An 18,454-nucleotide genomic window follows, 5' to 3' on the forward strand; every position below is an offset into this window, starting at 1 on the left:
CTAGTCTATATCTATCTGCATGTCCTAGTCTATATCTATCTGTATGTCCTAGTCTATATCTGTCTGTATGTCCTAGTCTATATCTATCTGCATGTCCTAGTCTATATCTATCTGTATGTCCTAGTCTATATCTGTCTGTATGTCCTAGTCATCCCCAACTGTATGTTGGTCCTAGAATACTGTTATGGAGGTTTACTCTCTCTCCGTCTCCCTCTCACCCCCGTCTCTCTCTCTCTCTCTCTCTCTCTCTCTCTCTCTCTCTCTCTCCTCTCTCTGTCTCTCTAGTCTCTCTCTCTCTCTCTCTCTCTCTCCATCCCTCTCTCTCCTCTCTCTCTCTCTCTCTCTCTCTCTCTCCCTCTCTCTCCCTCCCTCTCGCTCTCTCCCTCCCTCCCTCTCTCTCTCTCTCCAGTGTTACATGTTCCACATGTACGTGGGCGTACGGGCAGGAGGGGGCATCGGTGACCAGATCGAGGATCCAGCGGGTGATGAGTATGAGATCTACAGGATCATCTTCGACATCACCTTCTTCTTCTTCGTCATCGTCATCCTCCTGGCCATCATCCAGGGTGAGGAGGGTTTGGCTGTTTACGTCAGGACAGTACTGACTGTCTCCATGATGTCTAGTATTACTGACTGGGCTGTGTTGTCTGTCCAGGACAGGACTGACTGTCTCTGTCTCCATGATGTCTAGTATTACTGACTGGGCTGTACTGACTGTCTCTGTCTCCATGATGTCTAGTATTACTGACTGGGCTGTACTGACTGTCTCTGTCTCCATGATGTCTAGTATTACTGACTGGGCTGTACTGACTGTCTCTGTCTCCATGATGTCTAGTATTACTGACTGGGCTGTACTGACTGTCTCTGTCTCCATGATGTCTAGTATTACTGACTGGGCTGTACTGACTGTCTCTGTCTCCATGATGTCCTCATAACTTTGAGCCTTGGGTTCTTCTTCTCTCTCTCTCGACCAGGTCTGATAATTGATGCGTTTGGAGAACTGAGAGATCAGCAGGAGCAGGTGAAGGAGGATATGGAGGTACGTACTCAGAGCTGTGTGTGTGTGTGTGTGTGTGTGTGTGTGTGTGTGTGTGTGTGTGTGTGTGTGTGTGTGTCTGTGTGTGTGTCTGTGTGTGTGTGTGTCTGTGTGTGTGTCTGTGTGTGTGTGTGTCTGTGTGTGTGTCTGTGTGTGTCATTGTTTCAAACTGCCAAAGCACATGATTGTAAAACACAACGCTGAAACAGAGACTAGTTAAACAGGTCGTCATATCCCCACAACGCTGAAACAGAGACTAGTTAAACAGGTCGTCATATCCCCACAACGCTGAAACAGAGACTAGTTAAACAGGTCGTCATATCCCCACAACGCTGAAACAGAGACTAGTTAAACAGGTCTTCATATCCCCACAGTGCTGAAACAGAGACTAGTTAATACAGGCTGAAACAGAGACTAGTAGAGACAGTTATCATATTCCCACAACGCTGAAACAGAGACAGAGACATATTCCCACAACGTGAAACAGAGACTAGTTAAACAGGTCGTCATATCCGCTGAAACAGAGACTAGTTAAACGCTGAGACAGAGACTAGTTAAACAGGTCATCATATTCCCACAACGCTGAAACAGAGACTAGTTAAACATATCCCCACAACGCTGAAACAGAGACTAGTTAAACAGGTCATCATATCCCCACAACGCTGAGACTAGGTAAACAGCTCGTCATATTCCCACAACGCTGAAACAGAGACTAGTTAAACAGGTCGTCATATCCCCACAACGCTGAAACAGAGACTAGTTAAACAGCTCGTCATATTCCCACAGTGATGAGAAAACAGAGAATGGGAATGTGTCATTGTGAAAACAGTTAGTCATATTCCCACAGTGCTTTAACAGAGACAATCCTAGTTTAACAGTTAGTCATGGCCTCTCAAGTGTCTCAGCGGTCTAAGGCACTGCATCGCTGTGTTGCGGCGTCACTACAGCCTGGGGTTCGATCCCTGACCGTGTCACGACCGGCCGTGACCTGGAGTCCCATAGGGCGGCGCACAATTGGCCCAGCGTCGTCCGGTTTAGGGGAGGGTTTGGCCCAGCGTCTTCCGGGTTAGGGGAGGGTTTGGCTCAGCGTCGTCCGGGTTAGGGGAGGGTTTGGCCCAGCATCGTCCGGGTCAGGGGAGGGTTTGGCCCAGCGTCGTCCGGGTTAGGGGAGGGTTTGGCCCAACATCGTCCGGGTCAGGGGAGGGTTTGGCCCAGCATCTTCCGGTTTAGGGGAGGGTTTGGCCCAGCGTCTTCCGGGTTATGGGAGGGTTTGGCTCAGCGTCGTCCGAGTTAGGGGAGGGTTTGGCCCAGCATCGTCCGGGTCAGGGGAGGGTTTGCCCAGCATCGTCCGGGTCAGGGGAGGGTTTGGCCCAGCATCGTCCAGGTCAGGGGTGGGTTTGGCTCAGCGTCGTCCGGGTTAGGGGAGGGTTTGGCCCAGCGTCGTCCGGGTTAGGGGAGGGTTTGGCCCAGCGTCGTCCGGGTTAGGGGAGGGTTTGGGCTTTACTTGGCTCATCGCGTTCTAGCTACACCTTGTGGCGGACCGGGCGCCTGCAAGCTGACCCCGGTCGTCAGTTGAACAGTGTTTCCTCTGACACTTTGTTGCGGCTGGCTTCCGGATTAAGCGGGCAGTGTGTTAAGAAGCAGCGCGGCTTGGCGGGTCATGTTTCGGGCAGGACTCATAACTCGACCTTCGACATCTCCCGAGCCTGTTGGAGAGTTACAGCGATGAGACAAGACAGGGAGCCTGGCTGATATGGTGGCTGATCTCTCAGAGGGTCTTCTGAGGACAACAACAACAACAAACAGTGTCTCTGATGAGGATCAACAGCTCGTCCTCGGAAGAACACTGGAGGAACTAAGTTCAGATGTTACTCAACAGCTAAAGGGGAGATAATATTATGGGATGTTCAGGATTACTGTTACAGGACACTAGTATCCTCAAGACACTGTTAGCCCATGGCTAAACAGGAGAGAGAGAGTCAGGACAATGATAGCCTGCAGGACCAATCTGCATGCTGAACAGTGTGTATAAATATGTTTGCATCCCAAATAACACCCTATTCCCTTTATAGTGCACTACTTTCAACTAGAGCCCTATAGGCCATAATCAAAAGTAGTGCACTACATAGGGATTAGGGTGCCGTTTGGGAAAGCATCCATGGACACAAGGGCTGGATGACTCCTAGTCGTAGGGAGGAGAGGTAAAGCAGAAATGATTGATTGTATTGTCAGCTGAAGGGCTCTTGACTGGTTATGTTAAAACTAACTCATCTGACAGGAAAATCATAACTGCTATCTGACACCAGGAGTTCTCTAACCTCTCATTGGGACCCCCCAGACCTTTCACTATTTAGTTGTATCTCTGAATTATCTCACCTGATTGACCTATTGAAAGGGGCTTGATGATTCGTTGACCAGTTGAATCAGGTGAGTTAGCTGTGGAATAGATAAATACATGGAACTGTTGGGAGTCCTGAGGTTTGGAGAACGCCTGGGGACCTGAGGAAAGGTTGGAGAACGTCTGGGGACCTGAGGAAAGGTTGGAGAACGTCTGGGGACCTGAGGAAAGGTTGGAGAACATCTGGGGGTTCTGAGGATAGGTTGGAGAACGTCTGGGGTCCTGAGGAGAGGTTGGAGAACGTCTGGGGTCCTGAGGAGAGGTTGGAGAATGTCTAGGGACCCGAGGAGAGGTTGGAGAACGTCTGGAGGTCCTGAGGAGACATTGGAGAACGTCTAGGGACCAGAGGAGAGGTTTGAGAACGTCTAGGGACCAGAGGAGACGTTGGAGAACATCTGGGGGTCCTGAGGAGAGGTTGGAGAAAGTCTAGGGACCAGGGGAGATGTTGGAGAACCACTGTCTTATACAGTCTGATGCTCTGGATCCCTCATTGTAGATTTTGGTTATAGACTTAAACACTGGTGTTGGAAATTCAAAATGAGATGAATCTGAGCCGTGTTGAGAGACATGTAGAGAGATGAGGTCGGCTGGCAGCATCACATAAAGACTTGTCTTTCTCTTGCAGACCAAATGCTTCATCTGCGGAATAGGAAACGACTACTTTGACACAGTACCTCACGGCTTCGAAACCCACACACTGCAGGAGCACAACTTGGCCAACTATCTGTGAGTAGAGCCATACGTCCACCCTGTCATCTCCAGTCAGTGTCCAGAGTCTGTCAGAGACATACGTCCCCTCTGTCATCTCCAGTCAGTGTCCAGAGTCTGTCAGAGACAAATGTCCCCCCTGTCATCTCCAGTCAGTGTCCAGAGTCTGTCAGAGGGGACAGGGTTATGAGGTTTAGTTTACTACTGTGTCCTCTTCCCCCTCCACCCTCTCTTTAATGTTGTGTTGTTGGTTCTGCAGAACCGCTAGAGTGAAAAGGAGCGGGGAGAGGGGCCAGAACCGCTAGAGTGAAAAGGAGTGGGGAGAGGGGGCAGAACCGCTAGAGTGAAAAGGAGTGGGGAGAGGGGGCAGAACCGCTAGAGTGAAAAGGAGTGGGGAAAAGGAGGGGCAGAAGAACCGCTAGAGTGAAAAGGAGTGGGGAGAGGGGGCAGAACCGCTAGAGTGAAAAGGAGTGGGGGAGAGGGGGTAGAACCGCTAGAGTGAAAAGGAGTGGGGAGAGGGGCAGAACCGCTAGAGTGAAAGGAGTGGGGAGAGGGGGAAGAACCGCTAGAGTGAAAAGGAGTGAAAAGTGAAAAGTGGGGAGAGGGGCAGAACCGCTAGAGTGAAAAGGAGTGGGGAGAGGGGGCAGAACCGCTAGAGTGAAAAAGGAGTGGGGAGGAGTGGGGGGGGCAGAACCGCTAGAGTGAAAAGGAGTGGGGAGAGGGGGCAGAGGGGGCAGAACCGCTAGAGTGAAAAGGAGTGGGGAGAGGGGGTAGAACCGCTAGAGGGAAAAGGAGTGGGGAGAGTGGACAGAACCGCTAGAGTGAAAAGGAGTGGGGATAGGGGCAGAACCGATAGAGTGAAAAGGAGAGGGGGCAGAACCGCTAGAGTGAAAAGTGGGGGAGAGGGGCAGAACCGCTAGAGTGAAAAGGAGTGGGGAGAGGGGACAGAACCGCTAGAGTGAAAAGGAGTGGGGAGTGGGCAGAACCGCTAGAGTGAAAAGAGGGGACAGAACCGCTAGAGTGAAAAGGAGTGGGGAGAGGGGGGACAGAATGTCTTCCGCTGATGGAGTGAAAAGGAGTGAGAGGGGCAGAACCGCTAGAGTGAAAAGGATGGGGAATCTGAAGGACATGTCTTCCTGTTGGGTTTGTGATGGGGAGAGGGACAAATCTTCCTGTCAGTTTTTTGTTTTTTGATGTTAACTCTACATGTCTTCCTGTTGGGTTTGTGATGGGGTATGAAACTATCTGACTGAAGTGATGTTGTTACATGTCTTCCTGTTGGGTTTGTGATCGGGTATGAAACTAATGTCTTCCTGTTGGGTTTGTGATGGGGTATGAAACTATCTCTGAAGTGATGTTAACTCTACATGTCTTCCTGTTGGGTTTGTGATGGGGTAGAAACTATCTGACTGATGTTAACTCTACATGTCTTCCTGTTGGGTTTGTGATGGGGTATGAAACTATCTGACTGAAGTGATGTTAACTCTACATGTCTTCCTGTTGGGTTTGTGATGGGGTATGAAACTATCTGACTGAAGTGATGTTAACTCTAAATGTCTTCCTGTTGGGTTTGTGATGGGGTATGAAACTATCAGTCTGACTGAAGTGCTGTTAACTCTACATGTCTTCCTGTTGGGTTTGTGATGGGGTATGAAACTATCTGACTGAAGTGATGTTAACTCTAAATGTCTTCCTGTTGGGTTTGTGATGGGGTATGAAACTATCATCTGACTGAAGTGTCATGTCTTCCTGTTGGGTTTGTGATGAAGTGCTGTTAACTCTACATGTCTTCCTGTTGGGTTTGTGATGGGGTATGAAACTATCTGACTGAAGTGATGTTAACTCTACATGTCTTCCTGTTGGGTTTGTGATGGGGTATGAAACTATCTGACTGAAGTGATGTTAACTCTAAATGTCTTCCTGTTGGGTTTGTGATGGGGTATGAAACTATCTGACTGTCTGAAGTGATGTTAACTCTACATGTCTTCCTGTTGGGTTTGTGATGGGGTATGAAACTATCTGACTGAAGTGATGTTAACTCTACATGTCTTCCTGTTGGGTTTGTGATGGGGTATGAAACTATCTGACTGAAGTGATGTTAACTCTACATGTCTTCCTGTTGGGTTTGTGATGGGGGTATGAAACTATCTGACTGAAGTGATGTTAACTCTAAATGTCTTCCTGTTGCGTTTGTGATGGGGTATGAAACTATCTGACTGACTGAAGTGATGTTAACTCTACATGTCTTCCTGTTGGGTTTGTGATGGGGTATGAAACTATCTGACTGAAGTGATGTTAACTCTACATGTCTTCCTGTTGGGTTTGTGATGGGGTATGAAACTATCTCTAAATGTCTTCCTGTTGGGTTTGTGATGGGGTATGAAAAACTGAAGTGATGTTAACTCTAAATGTCTTCCTGTTGGGTTTGTGATGGGGTATGAAACTGAAGTGATGTTAAAATGTCTTCCTGTTGGGTTTGTGATGGGGTATGAAACTATCTGACTGAAGTGATGTTAACTCTAAATGTCTTCCTGTTGGGTTTGTGATGGGGTATGAAACTATCTGACTGAAGTGATGTTAACTCTACATGTCTTCCTGTTGGGTTTGTGATGGGGTATGAAACTATCTGACTGAAGTGATGTTAACTCTACATGTCTTCCTGTTGGGTTTGTGATGGGGTATGAAACTATCTGACTGAAGTGATGTTAACTCTAAATGTCTTCCTGTTGGGTTTGTGATGGGGTATGAAACTCATCTGACTGAAGTGATGTTAACTCTACATGTCTTCCTGTTGGGTTTGTGATGGGGTATGAAACTAATCTGACTGTTTTTTGTGATGTTAACTCTACATGTCTTCCTGTTGGGTTTGTGATGGGGTATGAAACTATCTGACTGAAGTGATGTTAACTCTACATGTCTTCCTGTTGGGTTTGTGATGGGGTATGAAACTATCTGACTGAAGTGATGTTAACTCTACATGTCTTCCTGTTGGGTTTGTGATGGGGTATGAAACTATCTGACTGAAGTGATGTTAACTCTACATGTCTTCCTGTTGGGTTTGTGATGGGGTATGAAACTATCTGACTGAAGTGATGTTAACTCTACATGTCTTCCTGTTGGGTTTGTGATGGGGTATGAAACTATCTGACTGAAGTGATGTTAACTCTACATGTCTTCCTGTTGGGTTTGTGATGGGGTATGAAACTATCTGACTGAAGTGATGTTAACTCTACATGTCTTCCTGTTGGGTTTGTGATGGGGTATGAAACTATCTGACTGAAGTGATGACTCAAATGTCTTCCTGTTGGGTTTGATGTCATAACATAGGGTCTATAAGGAAGTGATGTCTCTAGGGTCCATGTCTTCCTGTTAGGGTTTGTGATGGGGTATGAAACTAACCCTAAATGTCTTCCTGTTGGGTTTGTGATAGGGTATGAGGGTCTCATGTCTAGGGTCCTGTAGGGTTTGTGATGGGGTATATATGGTCTATACTGAAGTGATGTTAACTCTACATGTCTTCCTGTTGGGTTTGTGATGGGGTATGAAACTAACTCTAAATGTCCTGTTGGGTTTGTGATGGGGTTCCCTGTTGGGTTTGTGATATGGTCCATAGGGTCTGATAAACTCTAAATGTCTTCCTGTTGGGTTTGTGATAGGGTATGAAACTATCCTGAAGTGATGTTAACTCTAAATGTCTTCCTGTTGGGTTTGTGATAGGGGTATGAAACTATCTGACTGAAGTGATGTTAACTCTACATGTCTTCCTGTTTTTCCCATCACTACAATGGTATTCCTGGGGTTTTGCCCTCCAGCTTCTTTGTGATGTATCTCATTAACAAAGATGAACATACGAACCAGAAAGAGAACCACAGGCCAGAAAGAGAACCATTTAACCTCCAGGGAAAAGACTACAAGTCTCAGGTTTACACCAGATACAACCAAATGGCCCCCTATTCAAAAAGAGAACCATTTAAGAAATGCACTACAAACTTTTGACCAGGGTTCATGAGTCCAAAGGGTCTATATATAAGAGAACCATTTCCACAGGGTCCAGAAAGAGGGTCCATAGGGTCCATAGGGTCAAACCAGAAGGGTCCACAGGGTCCAAACCAGAAAGGAACCATTTAACCTCCAGGGAAATGAGGGCCAGAAAGAGAAGGGTCCAGGGTCCATGAGGGTCCATAGGGCCCAACCCCAGGGAAATAGGGCCCATCCAGGGTTCAACCAGAAAGGGTCCATAGGGCCCATAGGGTCTATAGGGTTCATAGGGTCTATAGGGTCCATAGGGTCTATAGGGTCCAGAAAGAGTCCATTTAGGGTCTATAGGGTTCATAGGGTCCATAGGGTCTATAGGGTCCATAGGGTTCATAGAGTCCATAGGGTTCATAGGGTCCATAGGGCCCTAGTCAAATGTCCAGGAAATGTGCACTATAAAGGGAATAGGGTGTGATTTTAGGACTACAAACAAAAGAAACGTTTCCCTCCCATCACTACTCACACAACAATGGTATTCCTCCCCAGGGGTTAAGCTCTGACTCTGCATCTCAGAAAGGAGAAAACACCTGTATCGTTTCATCACCAGCATTATGCCCCAGAAAGTCACCATCTAACCTGAACAAACACTTAGATTTGTAGAAAATAGAATAATTTAACCTCCAGGGAAATGACTACAACACATACGAACCAGAAAGAGAACCATTTAACCTCCAGGGAAATGACTACAACAGATACGAACCAGAAAGAGAACCATTTAACCTCCAGGGAAATGACTACGAACCAAAAAGAGAACCATTTAACCCCAGGGAAATGACTACAAACCAGAAAGAGAACCATTTAACCCCAGGGAAACTGACATACAACACATACAGGGAAATGAACCAGAAAGAGAACCATTTAACCCCAGGGAAATGACTACAAACCAGAAAGAGAACCATTTAACCCCAGGGAAAATGACTACAAACCAGAAAGAGAACCATTTAACCCCAGGGAAATGACTACGAACCAAAAAGAGAACCATTTAACCCCAGGGAAATGACTACAAACCAGAAAGAGAACCATTTAACCCCAGGGAAATGACTACAAAACATACAAACCAGAAAGAGAACCATTTAACCTCCAGGGAAATGACTACAAACCAGAAAGAGAACCATTTAACCCCAGGAAATGACTACAAACCAGAAAGAGAACCATTTTTAACCTCCAGGGAAATGACTACAACACATACAAACCAGAAAGAGAACCATTTAACCCCAGGGAAATGACTACAAACCAGAAAGAGAACCATTTAACCCCAGGGAAATGACTACAAACCAGAAAGAGAACACATACAAACCAGAAAGAGAACCATTTAACCTCCAGGGAAATGACTACGAACCAGAAAGAGAACCATTTAACCTCCAGGGAAATGACTACAAACCAGAAAGAGAACCATTTAACCCCAGGGAAATGACTACGAACCAGAAAGAGAACCATTTAACCTCCAGGGAAATGACTACAAACCAGAAAGAGAACCATTTAACCCCAGGGAAATGACTACAAACCAGAAAGAGAACCATTTAACCCCAGGGAAATGACTACAGGGAAATGACTACAAACCAGAAAGAGAACCATTTAACCCCAGGGAAATGACTACAAACCAAAAGAGAACCATTTAACCCCAGGGAAAATGACTACAAACCAGAAAGAGAACCATTTAACCCCAGGGAAATGACTACAAACCAGAAAGAGAACCATTTAACCTCCAGGGAAATGACTACAAACCAGAAAGAGAACCATTTAACCCCAGGGAAATGACTACAAACCAGAAAGAGAACCATTTAACCCCAGGGAAATGACTACAAACCAGAAAGAGAACCATTTAACCCCAGGGAAATGACTACAAACCAGAAAGAGAACCATTTAACCCCAGGGAAATGACTACAAACCAGAAAGAGAACCATTTAACCCCAGGGAAATGACTACAAACCAGAAAGAGAACCATTTAACCCCAGGGAAATGACTACAAACCAGAAAGAGAACCATTTAACCCCAGGGAAATGACTACAAACCAGAAAGAGAACCATTTAACCCCAGGGAAATGACTACAACACATACAAACCAGAAAGAGAACCATTTAACCTCCAGGGAAATGACTACAAACCAGAAAGAGAACCATTTAACCCCAGGGAAATGACTACAAACCAGAAAGAGAACCATTTAACCCCAGGGAAATGACTACAAACCAGAAAGAGAACCATTTAACCTCCAGGGAAATGACTACAAACAGAAACACTACAAACCAGAAAGAGAACCATTTAACCCCAGGGAAATGACTACAAACCAGAAAGAGAACCATTTAACCCCAGGGAAATGACTACAAACCAGAAAGAGAACCATTTAACCCCAGGGAAATGACTACAAACCAGAAAGAGAACCATTTAACCCCAGGGAAATGACTACAAACCAGAAAGAGAACCATTTAACCCCAGGGAAATGACTACAAACCAGAAAGAGAACCATTTAACCCCAGGGAAATGACTACAACACATACAAACCAGAAAGAGAACCATTTAACCCCAGGGAAATGACTACAAACCAGAAAGAGAACCATTTAACCCCAGGGAAATGACTACAAACCAGAAAGAGAACCATTTAACCCCAGGAAATGACTACAAACCAGAAAGAGAACCATTTAACCCAGGGAAATGACTACAAACCAGAAAGAGAACCATTTAACCCCAGGGAAATGACTACAAACCAGAAAGATAACCATTTAACCCCAGGGAAATGACTACAAACCAGAAAGAGAACCATTTAACCCCAGGAAATGACTACAAACCAGAAAGAGAACCATTTAACCCCAGGGAAATGACTACAAACCAGAAAGAGAACCATTTAACCCCAGGGAAATGACTACAAACCAGAAAGAGAACCATTTAACCCCAGGGAAATGACTACAAACCAGAAAGAGAACCATTTAACCCCAGGGAAATGACTACAAACCAGAAAGAGAACCATTTAACCCCCAGGGAAATGACTACAAACCAGAAAGAGAACCATTTAACCCCCAGGGAAATGACTACAAACCAGAAAGAGAACCATTTAACCCCAGGGAAATGACTACGACACATACGAAGACTCCATAAAGACTAATCTCCAGATGCCGTAGGCCTCATTTGTGCAGGTTATCATGTTCATTGCGCCTTAGTGAAGTTACCGAATGTTAGTAGAGAGACCATTGACTTGTGACTGTAGAGGTAATGTAGAGGTAATGCAGAAGTAATGTAGAGGTAATGTAGCGATAATGTAGATGTAATGTAGAGGGAATGTATCGGTAATGTAGAGGCAATGTAGAGGGAATGTAGAGGCAGTGTAGAGGTAATGTAGAGGGTAATGTAGATGACAATGTAGCGGTAATGTAGAGGTAGTGTAGAGGCAATGTAGAGGTAATGTAGAGGCCATGTAGAGGTCATGTAGAGGCAATGTAGAGGTCATGTAAAGGTACATTGTCCTGGATGGTGGACATCTAATCACTACTTGTTATATATTAAATCAACTGTCTGATACCCTTCCCTCCCTTTCCTCCCTCCCTCCCCCTTCCCTCCTTTCCTCCCTCCTCCCTCCTCCCCCCTTCCCTCCCTTTCCTCCCCCTTCCCTCCCTTTCCTCCCTCCCCCTTCCCTCCCTTTCCTCCCTCCCTCCCTCCCTTTCCTCCCCTCCCCCCCTTCCCTCCCTTTCCTCCCCTCCCTCCCTTTCCCTTCCCTCCCCTCCCCTCCCTCCCCCCTTTCCCTCCCCTCCCTTTCCTCCCCCCTTTCCTCCCCTCCCCTCCCCCTTCCCTTTCCTCTCCTCCCTCCCCCCTCTCTACCCCCCCCCCCTCCCCTCCCCCAGGAGTCGTATGTGGAAGATGTACCAGGAACGGTGTTGGGAATTCTTCCCTGCCGGAGACTGTTTCCGCAAACAATACGAAGACCAGCTCAACTGATTCATGAATCAACTGATCAATTCAACTGACTACTGATCAGCTGATCTATTGATCCAGATGCAGAGACTCGTCCTTTCTTACTGATCAATGTGAAAGGGGCTGTTTCGTCACCTTCCTTCGTCAGCTAGCCCCCCCCCCGTGCTGTTTGGAAAGCTTTCCAGACACTGTACATAATAATATAATGACTAGTCAACTGTATAATGTCCTTCCTGGGTGCGTTTGGAACACAGGGCTGTGTTTTGACTTTGAGGACTTAATGCTTCATCTATACATTTGCTTTTAATAATTCCACATTGATGACAAGCGAACTAAATGATTGGAGGGGAGATGGGGGGGGGGGGGACACTGAAGAAAAAGGGGGGAGAAAAAAAGGACTCAAACCAAACTGCTTTGTGGGACGTGCTTCTCCAGAGAACACATGAATGAATAAAGGCTGTTGCTCGTCCTCTACGCCTCAGGAATGACAGGATGTACAGTACTGTACAGGAGATGAAGGGCCAGCGGATGGAGAGGGTGGACAGTACTGTACGGTACATACAGGAGGCCCAGCGGATGGAGAGGGTGGACCGAGGCGGGACATGATGAGGGAACAGTGCCTTACCAAGCCGGGTCTGAGCAGAGCTATGCAAGATGGAGGAAAGAGGAAGGAATCAGCAACACGTCAGCACATCATGTGGAGACTGATACACGGGGGCTGATGTTTCTGACATTAACGATGGGAGGCTGTGTGTGTGTGTGTGTGTGGAGACTGATACACGGGGGCTGATGTTTCTGACGTAACGATGGGAGGCTGTGTGTGTGTGTGTGTGTGTGTGTGTGTGTGTGTGTGTGTGTGTGTGGAGACTGATACACGGGGGCTGATGTTTCTGACGTAACGATGGGAGGCTGTGTGTGTGTGTGTGTGTGTGTGTGTGTGTGTGTGTGTGTGTGTGTGTGTGTGTGTGTGTGTGTGGAGACTGATACACGGGGGCTGATGTTTCTGACGTAACGATGGGAGGCTGTGTGTGTGTGTGTGTGTGTGTGTGTGTGTGTGTGTGTGTGTGTGTGTGTGTGTGTGTGTGTGTGTGAGTGGTGTGTCTCGGAGACAGCGTGGACGGAGTGTGTGTGTGTGTGTGTGTGTGTGTGTGTGTGTGTGTGTGTGTGTGTGTGTGTGAGTGGTGTGTCTCGGAGACAGCGTGGACGGGTGTGTGTGTGTTGGAGATAAGACAAGGAGGAAGGATGATAGAGAGTGAAGGAGGGAGGGAGGGGGAGAGAGAAAGAGAGAGAGAAGGAGGAAGGATGATAGAGAGTGAAGGAGGGAGGGAGGGAGGGGGAGAGAGAAAGAGAGAGAGAAGGGAGGGGGGGGGAGGGAGGGAGAAAGTGGAGGAGGGGAGGAGGGAGGGAGGGATGAGAGGGTGAAGGAGGGAGAGAGAGAGAGGATGAGAGGGTGAAGGAGGGAGAGAGAGAAGGATGAGAGGGTGAAGGAGGAGAGAGAGAGAAGGATGAGAGGTGAAGGAGGGAGAGAGAGAGAGAAGGATGAGAGGGTGAAGGAGGGAGAGAGAGAGAAGGATGAGAGGGTGAAGGAGGGAGAGAGAGAGAAGGATGAGAGGGTGAAGGAGGAGAGAGAGAAGGATGAGAGGGTGAAGGAGGGAGAGAGAGAGAAGGATGAGAGAGTGAAGGAGGGAGAGAGAGAGAAGGGATGAGAGGGTGAAGGAGGGAGAGAGAGAGAAGGATGAGAGGGTGAAGGAGGGAGAGAGAGAGAAGGATGAGAGGGTGAAGGAGGGAGAGAGAGAGAAGGATGAGAGGGTGAAGGAGGGAGAGAGAGAGAAGGATGAGAGGGTGAAGGAGGGAGAGAGAGAGAAGGATGAGAGGGTGAAGGAGGGAGAGAGAGAGAAGGATGAGAGGGTGAAGGAGGGAGAGAGAGAGAAGGATGAGAGGGTGAAGGAGGGAGAGAGAGAAGGATGAGAGGGTGAAGGAGGGAGGAGAGAGAGAAAGAAGGATGAGAGGGTGAAGGAGGGAGAGAGAGAGACAAACCAAAATGTTTTGAGAATGAGGGTATATTTAGGTGGGAGAGTAAATTACAGAGAAGGATCTATAGTATTTATGAAGGAAGAGAGTAAAGAAGGATGAGAGAATACTCTATAGTATTTATGTGGAGGGAGAGAGACCAGCCCAGAAAGGATGATTTAGGGTGAAGGAGGGAGAGAGAGTTCAGAATACTCAAACATCTCAGAAAAATTCAATATCAGCCCAGTTATCATTTATGTTTATTATGCAAGTTCTATAGTTATGTGTTGTGGGCTTTGGTGTAAGACCATGCCCAGAATACTTATAGTATTTAGCTAAATAAATTACAGACCATCGGCCCAGAATACTCTATAGTATTTATTGTTGTCTTTGTCATTTAAAACCAAAATAGTATTTATTTTGTCTAGGTTTAAGATCGGCCCAGAATTTCATATATTTATGTGTTGTGGGCTTTGGTGTAAATTACAAACCATCAGCCCAGAATACTCTATAGTATTTATGTGTTGTGGGCTACAGAGTAAATTACAGACCATCGGCCCAGAATACTCTATAGTATTTATGTGTTGTGGGCTACAGAGTAAATTACAGACCATCAGCCCAGAATACTCTATAGTATTTATGTGTTGTGGGCTACAGAGTAAATTACAGACCATCAGCCCAGAATACTCTATAGTATTTATGTGTTGTGGGCTACAGAGTAAATTACAGACCATCAGCCCAGAATACTCTATAGTATTTATGTGTTGTGGGCTACAGAGTAAATTACAGACCATCGGCCCAGAATACTCTATAGTATTTATGTGTTGTGGGCTTTGGTGTAAATTACAGACCATCAGCCCAGAATACTCAGAGTAAATTACAGACCATCAGCCCAGAATACTCTATAGTATTTATGTGTTGTGGGCTACAGAGTAAATTACAGACCATCGGCCCAGAATACTCTATAGTATTTATGTGTTGTGGGCTACAGAGTAAATTACAGACCATCAGCCCAGAATACTCTATAGTATTTATGTGTTGTGGGCTACAGAGTAAATTACAGACCATCAGCCCAGAATACTCTATAGTATTTATGTGTTGTGGGCTACAGAGTAAATTACAGACCATCAGCCCAGAATACTCTATAGTATTTATGTGTTGTGGGCTACAGACCATCGGCCCAGAATACTCTATAGTATTTATGTGTTGTGGGCTTCAGAGTAAATTACAGACCATCAGCCCAGAATACTCTATAGTATTTATGTGTTGTGGGCTACAGAGTAAATTACAGACCATCGGCCCAGAATACTCTATAGTATTTATGTGTTGTGGGCTTTGGTGTAAATTACAGACCATCAGCCCAGAATACTCTATAGTATTTATGTGTTGTGGGCTACAGAGTAAATTACAGACCATCAGCCCAGAATACTCTATAGTATTTATGTGTTGTGGGCTTTGGTGTAAATTACAGACCATCAGCCCAGAATACTCTATAGTATTTATGTGTTGTGGGCTACAGAGTAAATTACAGACCATCAGCCCAGAATACTCTATAGTATTTATGTGTTGTGGGCTTTGGTGTAAATTACAGACCATCAGCCCAGAATACTCTATAGTATTTATGTGTTGTGGGCTACAGAGTAAATTACAGACCATCGGCCCAGAATACTCTATAGTATTTATGTGTTGTGGGCTTCAGAGTAAATTACAGACCATCAGCCCAGAATACTCTATAGTATTTATGTGTTGTGTAAAATTACAGCTACAGAGTAAATTACAGACCATCTGCCCAGAATACTCTATAGTATTTATGTGTTGTGGGCTTCAGAGTAAATTACAGACCATCAGCCCAGAATACTCTATAGTATTTATGTGTTGTGGGCTACAGAGTAAATTACAGACCATCAGCCCAGAATACTCTATAGTATTTATGTGTTGTGGGCTACTCAGAGTAAATTACAGACCATCAGCCCAGAATACTCTATAGTATTTATGTGTTGTGGGCTACAGAGTAAATTATGTGTTGTGGGCAGACCATACAGACCATCGGCCCAGAATACTCTATAGTATTTATGTGTTGTGGGTTGTGTAAATTACAGGCCCAGAATACTCTATAGTATTTAGTAAATTACAGACCATCTGCCCAGAATACTCTATAGTATTTATGTGTTGTGGGCTATTTACAGACCATCAGCCCAGAATACTCTATAGTGTGGGGCTACAGAGTAAATTACAGACCATCTGCCCAGAATACTCTATAGTATTTATGTGTTGTGGGCTACAGTGTAAATTACAGACCATCGGCCCAGAATACTCTATAGTATTTATGTGTTGTGGGCTACAGAGTAAATTACAGACCATCAGCCCGGCCCAGACCATCACTCTATAGTATTTATGTGTTGTGGGCTTCAGAGTAAATTACAGACCATCAGCCCAGAATACTCTATAGTATTTATGTGTTGTGGGCTACAGAGTAAATTACAGACCATCAGCCCAGAATACTCTATAGTATTTATGTGTTGTGGGCTTCAGTGTAAATTACAGACCATCTGCCCAGAATACTCTATAGTATTTATGTGTTGTGGGCTTTGGTGTAAATTACAGACCATCAGCCCAGAATACTCTATAGTATTTATGTGTTGTGGGCTACAGAGTAAATTACAGACCATCGGCCCAGAATACTGATGAAATAATACCGGGTCATCTGCTTCTTTCATCCTCACCTGTGTTTTGTTAATCAGGTAACGGCCCATAGTGCTTTGGGCCAAAAGGAGTGCACTATATAGGGCTTAGTGTTACATTTGGGAAACAGACTCATTCTGATTGAAGCTGAAGCAATACTCATTCAGGGACTCATGGAATATATTTATGTTAAGTGACAATAACAACATATAAGCCTGCTCCATTTTTGTTTCACATCAATATGCCAATAAAGTTATTTGTAAATAAAGTGAATAAGTACTTAAATAAAGTGAAGTGGTTTGGCCTAGTTCGTAACCACTAGCGGCTGTTAACGTGGAGAAGACTACAGTATGTACACCAGCCGTGAGATATTCTTTCTGTTCTATTATTAACAATAATGGGTTTTAAAAATGGCGCTCATTCATCAAACCATCGCCTACTTTCATTCCCATGTCATTTACAACTATAAATATATATCTCTTTCTTACTTGTTATACAGAATAATGTGAGACCATTGCAATAACAGATCACGGACAGCTGCTTACACTTAATAAGTGGGTCCCGATATTTGACTCGCGTAATGAACGTTGAATACCGAGCTCACGGTAAATACCATTGACGGATAACCTGTCACCATAATACTGTACCGTGTAGAGTTGTGAGTTCCTGTGTGTGACCTGCTGTACAAGGGGAAGATCAGATATACATGGAGCTGCATGATTTTGTCCTAATAAATGATTATTTATTGATGCGTGGAGACCAGAACATTCTTGCCATGCCAGTGAGTGGCTCAGCTCAGCTGGGGGTGGGGGGCACAGACCCTTTATCTATGGGGGGGCACAGACCCTTTATCTATGGGGGGCACAGACCCTTTATCTATGGGGGGTGGCACAGACCCTTTATCTCTGGGGGCCAAAGACCCTTTATCAGTTCATCTCTGGGGGCCACAGACCCTTTATCTCTGGGGGGCCACAGACCCTTTATCAGTTCATCTCTGGGGGCCACAGACCCTTTATCTATGGGGGGCACAGACCCTTTATCTATGGGGGGCCAAAGACCCTTTATCAGTTCATCTCTGGGGGGCCACAGACCCTTTATCTCTGGGGGGCCATAGACCCTTTATCTCTGGGGAGGCTAGAGACCCTTTATCTCTGGGGGCCATAGACCCTTTATCTCTGGGGGCCAGAGACCCTTTATCTCTGGGGGCACAGGTCCTTTATCTCTGGGGGCCATAGACCCTTTATCTCTGGGGGCCAGAGACCCTTTATCTCTGGGGGGGCAGAGACCCTCTATCTCTGGGGGGGCTAGAGACCCTTTATCTCTGGGGGGGCCAGAGACCCTTTATCAGTTCAACTCGAGGGGGGGGGGGCAGAGACTCTTCATCTCTGGGGGGGCCAGAGACTCTTTATCTCTGGGGGGCCAGGGAATGGAGGAGAGGAGAAGTTGAGAGGGAGGGATGGAGGGATGGAGGGAGGGGGAGGGATGGAAGGAAGGGGTGGAGAGGACACAATGACCATCCCAACCAGCCACAGGTAGAACTGACAACAAATCATCAATTAGTAGTGCTTACAGGTGGAGTTGAGGAGTAGAAATGTCCATCCCATTTGAAGATGCTCGTCCACAGGGAATAGGAAAGGCTGAAAGGCCTGAACCCCAGTCTGTGTCCTGAAGGTGAGTGTTAGACGG

The 18,454-nt window shown here is 46.1% G+C and overlaps 1 protein-coding gene across 1 annotated transcript; it reads left to right on the forward strand.

Moving 5' to 3' along the window:
* Positions 1–391: 391 nt before the first annotated feature.
* Positions 392–18,215, forward strand: LOC135571026 (ryanodine receptor 2-like). The gene is made up of 5 exons (XM_065016841.1): positions 392–566; positions 975–1,039; positions 4,060–4,160; positions 7,955–8,063; positions 17,955–18,215. The coding sequence occupies exons 1-5, from the start codon at positions 416–418 to the stop codon at positions 18,213–18,215; spliced, it is 687 nt and encodes a 228-aa protein (XP_064872913.1). The 5' UTR covers positions 392–415.
* The last annotated feature ends 239 nt before the right edge of the window (positions 18,216–18,454 follow it).

This window comes from Oncorhynchus nerka, unplaced genomic scaffold, assembly GCF_034236695.1.
Source record: "Oncorhynchus nerka isolate Pitt River unplaced genomic scaffold, Oner_Uvic_2.0 unplaced_scaffold_839, whole genome shotgun sequence".
NCBI lineage: Eukaryota > Metazoa > Chordata > Actinopteri > Salmoniformes > Salmonidae > Oncorhynchus > Oncorhynchus nerka.